At 41.4% G+C, this 7,350-nt stretch overlaps 1 protein-coding gene across 1 annotated transcript; it reads right to left on the bottom strand.

Annotated features, from left to right (window-relative positions):
• Positions 1–2,410: 2,410 nt before the first annotated feature.
• LOC122292102 (uncharacterized mitochondrial protein AtMg00810-like) lies at positions 2,411–3,709 on the bottom strand. Its single transcript, XM_043100323.1, has 2 exons — positions 3,313–3,709; positions 2,411–3,168 (listed from the first exon to the last, which is right to left on the bottom strand). The coding sequence occupies exons 1-2, from the start codon at positions 3,707–3,709 to the stop codon at positions 2,411–2,413; spliced, it is 1,155 nt and encodes a 384-aa protein (XP_042956257.1).
• Positions 3,710–7,350: the final 3,641 nt, after the last annotated feature.

The following is a 7,350-nucleotide window of genomic DNA, read 5'->3' as shown; positions in this document are numbered from 1 at the left end:
AGTGTTTGTCAGATTTGTAGGCATTTCCTCCTTAGATAGAGATCTATTTCTTTAGAGTGATTGAGTCCAACTTGCCTTCTGAAACCTTTTCCTTTTAGGAGTCTGGGCATATTTCCTTTTATGAGTCTGAGTGTTTTTCCTTATCTTTTCTTAGCCTTATCTCTTAGACTGGTTTTTAGTTTTATCTCGAGTCTAAATTTTAGGCTACTGATTTGACCTCTACAAAAGCCTCCTCAACAAGGGTCCTTAGGCACGTATAATATTTGTTTAGAGCATGTCCCTAACTGGAGCGGCCTCGTCAACAAGGATCTTTATGCATTTAGAAGACACATACAAGGTTATTTGTTATTTTTATTTTACTTAAGCATCCTAAGCAAGGGTTCGACACTCATAAGAGTTGTAAAAGTCCAGGTAAGTTCTCAATGAAGGCTTTGACTTCATTTTGATTCCTGTTTGAACTTCGCTCTTCCCTGAAAGATATGGTTGTTGGGGTGCTAAGCTTTTGGTATTTAGGGGACTTGTCTGCCACATAAACTTTTTCATACCTTGCTCTTTGTGCGTGTGCCTTTTGGCTGGACGAGGAGACACCACCTCCAGTGAATCCACCTGTTATGGTCCTAATTTCCCCTATGGCGCCCTGTCCCTATCTCTATCATTATTTGGGGGCGCCCAACCTCTATCATTACAGTGAGTATTTTCTTAATGCAGTCGCCGCATGTTGGGGCTGTTACTCCTTCGTGAATTGTTCCTTGGCTAGTATCTCTACTTAGGCTTCAAGCATTCTGAGACCATTCGCTCTAATTCTCATGTGTTCGCCAGTTCAGTGACTCTATTCTTCATGATCGTGCAATCTTCTGTCCAATGAGAATTCATCTGTTGATATTTACAATAATGATTGCTAGTTTTAGACCAGTGATGCTCTCTGTCTAGCTTCTCATTTTCTTGTACATTCATATTGATATATACCAATATGTTGTTGTACTTTGGTCGCCTTTCTCATCTTTTGTCCTGCTGATTCAGTGTAGATCTCTTCTCACCTACGTTGGCTTTTCGCGTTCTGCCTTATGCTCCCCTTTTCTCGAATCTGTGAGGGCTTGCTTTGGATCTTCAGCATTAACGAAGTCGTTTGCCCCATCCATGAACTTCCTTAGAGTAGATGGAATCTTTCTGGCCAACTCAGCCATGAAGGGGCAACGCAGCCAGATTCTGTCCAAAAGAGTGGCTAGAGTGATCTTCTCGTCTTGATCATCAATCGTTAACCTCTCTTTATTAAAGTGGGTGAGGTATGTTTTTAGGTCCTCCTCCTCTCTCTGTTTAATTGTTAAAAGGTACATCGTTGGCGCCGACATCTTTTACTAGGCATGAATTGTGTTAAAAACTGCTTGGCTAGTTCCTCAAAATTGTCAATTGATCTCGGTCAGAGAGTTAGAGAACCATCCTCTTGCCATTCCCTTTAGGGTAAAGGGAAGTTGGGGAGTGTGATATGTGCTTTGAAGTTCACCAAGTGATCTATTGGGTCCTTGGACCCGTTGTATGCCTCTATCTGTGGCACTTTGAACTTCAGTGGAAGTGGTGTGATCATGATCTCTATACTATATGGCAAGTCGGTTTGGCTCAACAACTGTTCCACTGAGGAAGATCCTCCCATCTTCTTTACCATTTCTTCATACTTTCTAGTAAGGTTTTGCAATTCGTCATGCATCTTCTTCTTCTCTGTATCCTCCATGTTTGGTTCTTCTTTACTATGCGCTTCTCTTTCACCTTGCTCGCTATGGCTGGGCATGGTTGCATCGTTGAGCTCTAAGTTCTGTCACTTCAAATCTTTGTTTTCCTTCTTCAGATTCTCCATGGCGCTTAACACCATCTTCAACTTTTCCTTAGTTGCAGCTAGTTGTGCTTCCATGATGGTACGTAACTTTTCTAGTTCATGGTTTGCTTGAGAACGTGTCACGGTCGGCATGTGGGTGTCAAAATACTCAGAAAACCAAGAGAAACCAAGAGCCCTTTTCTGAAAAATGATTCTCTCAGAATCCTCCCTTCATTGTCGTTCATTCCATCTATACACAAAGGTACGTGCTATACACGGAGTCTAATTGATTCCTAAAAATAAGCATCTATATATGGTAACATAATCTATATAGCTAATAGCTAATATTAATCTATACAGCATCTAAAATTGTATACGGTAACATTCCCCCTCAAATTGATGCTGATAAGTCAACTAGCAACAATTTGCCAACAAGAAATTGATGCCGTTGTCGAGTCATAGCTTTGGTGAAGACATCAGCCACTTGGAAATCAGAAGAGATGTGAGGAAGAGATATCACCCGACTTTTCAAGGTGTCTTGAATAGAATGACAATCAACCTCAATGTGCTTGGGCGTTCATGGAAAACGGGATTGGTGGCAATCTAAATAGCACTAGTGTTATCAGCATGAAGAGGGGTAGAAGTAGTCTGAGGAAACCCAAGCTCCTTAAGAAGACCGCGTAGCCATACAATTTCAGAACAACCAGTAGACATAGCACGATACTCTGCCTCAGTAGAGGATTTAGACACATGATCTTGTTTCTTGCATCTCCAAGAAATTAAGGCATCACCTAAAAACATACACCAACCCGTAGTAGATCGATGTGTATCTGGACACCCAACCCAATCAGCATCACTATAGGCAACAAGTTGAAGTGAGGAGCCGGTAGGAAAGAATAACCCATGAGTAGGTGAACCTCGAAGATAGCGGATGATGCATCGAACGGCAACAAGATGAAGATGCCAAGGAGAAGACATAAACTGACTAACCTGATGAACAGCATAGGAGATATCAGGTCGAGTAGTGGTTAAGTAGATAAGACTCCCAACCAGGCGCCGATAGAGAGTAGGATCATTCAAAAGGTCCCCTTCATCTTTCCTGTATTTGACATTGACCTCCATAGGAGTATCAACAGAAGAAGTGTCCTCCAAACCCGCCAAAGTGATAATATCTTGAATGTACTTATGCTGGTTCACGAAAATACCACTGGCCTGATGATGAACTTCCAATCCTAAGAAGTATGTGAGCTGGCTAAGATCTTTCATATGGAAAGTTGCATGTAACAGTTGCTGAAGCTTAGTAATCAAACCACAGTCAGTGCCAGTAATGATAATATCATCCACATAAACCAAGAGAATGACTATACCCGACGCAGATGTGTGGAAGAAGAGAGAAGAATCATACTAACTTTGTGTAAAACTGAACGACAGAATTGTACTGCGAAACTTCTCAAACCAAGCCCGGGGCGCCTGCTTGAGCCCATACAGAGAACGTCGTAGCTTACAAATATCATGAGAAGAAGAAGTAGTCATACTAGAGGGGAGCTTCATGTAAATCTCCTCTTGGAGATCACCATGAAGAAAGGCGTTCTTCACATCCATTTGATGCAGTTGCCACGATTGTGAAGCGGCAATAGCTAAGATGGTTCGAACCGTGGTCATTTTGGCAACAAGAGCAAATGTTTCCTCATAATCAACCCCATATTCCTGCTTGTTACCCAGAGCTATAAGGCGAGCTTTGTATCGGTCCAAAGAGCCATCAAAGTGAAGTTTTACAGAGAAAACCCATTTACTCCCAATAGGTTTGACTATAGGAGGACAAGGAACAATATCCCAAGTGTGATTCTCCTCAAGTGCTTGAAGTTCTATTAGCATTGCATTTTGCCAACACTCATGTTCCATGGCTTGTTTGTAGCAAGAAGGAATGGAAATAGAGGATAAAGTAGCGACAAGAGAGACAGGAGAATAGAAACCATACCAATCAGGAGGTCGAGAAGTACGAGTAGACCGACAAAGAGTGGTGGAAGCAGGAGCAAGAGCAAGAGCAGAAGTGGGATCAGGTGTCGGGTCATGATCGGGAGGGGGCGCTGAGGAAGTGGAACTAGACTCATGTCAACTATGTCTTCCATACACAAACCTAGGTTTAAACCTTTCCACAATTGTCGGGGAATCAGAAAAATTAGGCAAAAGAGATAAAGATGCAGATGGCGGCTCAAAATGAGATGAAAAGAAATATTGATTTTCAAAGAAAACCACATTCCTAGAAACTCTTATACGACGAGCATGAGGATCATAACAAACATAACCCTTTTGAGGGATAACATAACCAAGAAAAGCACACTTAATAGACTGAGCGGTAAGTTTATGTCGTTCATGAGCAGGGAGATGCACAAAACACACGCAGCCAAATGTACGAAGATCAGAATATAAAGGAGAATGACCAAACAACTTAAAGAAAGGAGAAACATGATTTAACGTAGGAGATGGTAAGCGATTGATCAAATGAACTGAAGTAGAAAACGCCTCAGACCAAAACCGAGGAGGAACAGATGATTCAAGTAAAAGAGTTCTTACCACATCAAGAAGGTGATGATTTTTCCTCTCAGCAACACCGTTTTGTTGTGGTGTTGAAGGACAAGAACGCTGAGAGATGATACCTTTACTTTGGAAAAAGGTTTGAAACTCATTAGACATGTATTCACCTCCAGAATCAGATCGCAAGATCTTGATGCTGGCAGAGAATTGAGTCTCAAGAAGGGCAAGGAAGCGCTGAAAGACTGAAAAAACTTTTGCCTTAGCTCGGAGGAAGTAAACCCAAGTAAAACGACTAAAATCATCAATAAAAGTAACAAAGTACTTATAATGCGCATGAGAAACAACAGGTGCAATCCCCCAAACATCACTATGAATAATATCGAAACATTGTGAGGCACGAGATGTATGAGAAGGAAAAGGTAGAACTTTACTTTTGCCAAGTTTGCATGTTGTACAATCAAAAGAAAGATCAAGAGGAGAACATGCTTTATTGCCCAATAAACTAGAATTAAATAAAGTACGTAAAACATCTGAGTTTGGGTGGCCTAGACGTCTATGCCACATCTTATTTCCAAGACTAACAGCATTACATGCAAAGGAAAGTAAAGGAAAACTAGGGATAAATGGGGAAGGCGAAACATTGAGAGGAAAGAGTCGTCCCACTTTAGGCCCCTTCGCGATCATCTTTTCGGACACTTGATCCTGCACAACACAACCAGAACGAGAGAAATTGACATTACAACTATTATCAACCAATTGACCAATAGAAAGAAGATTTGTGGAGAGAGCAGGAGACACAAAAACATCAGTGAAGGAAGAGGAAAGATCACCAACAGCACTGATAGGCAAAGAGCTGCCATCAGCGGTGTTAATTTTCAGATTTCCATCATAATTTTTGACATTAGAAAGGGGAACAATAGTATTGGTCATATGATTAGAAGCTTCGGAGTCAAAATACCAAGGTGTAGAAGAAACTTGACGATTACCTGAAAGCCCAAAAGCAGAAAAAGCAGAAATGATCATTTGTTGTACCATTTCAGGAGTGAGTGTGTTCGGGTTTGCTAAGGCTGTAGGAACAGGAAAAGGAACAACCGGCGAGGCAGCAGGCAATGCAGCAGAACTAGAGGCACCAGTGGAGGCATGATAAGCAGTACCCTGCTTCTGTTTAGGTCGAATGGGACAAGCAGAGATGATATGACCTTGTTTCTTACAGTAGTTACAAAACTTCTTGGGACAATCCCGAGCAATATGACCAAAAGCTTTACAACTAAAATACTGGATAGCACACATGTCTCTCCCCTTATGCCTCCCCTGTGCTGCATAAGCCACTGAAATAGGTACACTAGCAAGAGCCTGATGTGTCATAGAAGCTTGAGTGAGTAAACGTTGCTCCTCACAAAGAAGTTCACTCAAACAAGCATCCAGAGATGGGATAGGAGCACGATTCATCATATTAGACCGTGCAATTTCAAAATCGGGCCGTAGTTTCATTAAGAATTGATCTCGTTTGCTGGTTGCATGCACTGCTTGGACAACAGAGAGAGCTGCAGCGGGAACATTAGCATAAACAATGTCCGAATAGTTAGCCCAAAGAGTTTGAAAACCAGAAAAATATTCCTCAATTGAGAGACTTCCTTGTGTGAAATTAGCCATCTCATACTCCAATTGAAAACGACTAGCAGAATTGTCTTGATTATAAACCGTATTGAGATAATTCCATATATCAGCAGCAGTTTTATAAGGCCTCAAATTGAGAACAAGATGAGGCTCAACCGAGCTAAGGATCCAAGTCATAACTCGAGCATCCTTAATTTGCCACTTAGACAAAGCCTCGAAATCTTGAGGTGCAGGAGCACTCCCATCTATATGACCCCACAACTCTTTTCCCATAACAAATAAACGAAATTGAAATTTCCATGCAGAGTAGTTCTTACCTGTGAATTTCACGGCAAATGATTCAAAAGACATTATGCCCGTAAATATGATAAAGTATAACAAAAAATAATACCTGCCCACTCTTCCACTGAATATGCCAAGAGAATCACATGTGCACACCAAGTGCTGACAAGTACCAACAGTTCCTACTTCCTAGAGAGTGCCGATAGAGCACTATCGCAGCCCACAGTCTGAGAAACTATCACAGCCCACAAAGCATTAACAGCACCTGCCGAAAGCTACAAATCCTCCCTCTCGAGAACCATGACCATGACCACACTCACTGGCAGTGCCGAGAACCAAAAAAAATGCCAAGAAATGGCGTAGCCCAGCAACAACGAAGGAAACAATTCTCACAGACAGTGCCGACGGCCCCAAAACTTTGCAAAGAACTCGCCAACAGCCCACAAACAAGAGTCTGATCTCCAAGAACTAGAATCACCAAAAAAAAAATCCCAGACAGTCCCAATGGTGGGAGAACTATCATCCACTAATTAAAAAATATGTTGCGGCCCTCAAATCACTCGCAGAAGGTGCCAATAGTAGGAAAACTGGCACCTACCAACAGGAAAAAAAATTTCCTCACTCAGAAAACGTCGATAATGCAAGAAAGGAAAAAAAAAATTCGTGAAAGTCAGTCAACTATAAACCTTGCTCTTGATACCATGTCAAAATACTCAAAAAACCAAGAGAAACCAAGAGCCCTTTTCCGAAAAATGATTCTCTTAGAATCCTCCCTTCATTGTCGTTCATTCCATCTATACACAAAGGTACGTGCTATACACGGAGTCTAATTGATTCCTAAAAATCAGCATCTATATATGGTAACATAATCTATATAGCTAATAACTAATATTAATCTATACAGCATCTAAAATTGTATACGGTAACAGTGGGAACCACATTGACGTCTAATGAGAAACTAAAATTAAAGATAGCAAAATCCCATAGATAGAGCTAGTACTGTAAAGGACATGTCTCATCATTGAACATGATCATCAACCTGCAAGTGAAAGGTGAGCGGCACTGGATGCCTGTGGCCACTTCGATGTCTAAGTCAATAAAGAGTGATG

The sequence above is a fragment of the Carya illinoinensis genome, chromosome 13 (assembly GCF_018687715.1).
Source record: "Carya illinoinensis cultivar Pawnee chromosome 13, C.illinoinensisPawnee_v1, whole genome shotgun sequence".
Taxonomy (NCBI): Eukaryota; Viridiplantae; Streptophyta; class Magnoliopsida; order Fagales; family Juglandaceae; genus Carya; species Carya illinoinensis.
This window is presented reverse-complemented; position numbering and strand designations above follow the sequence as displayed.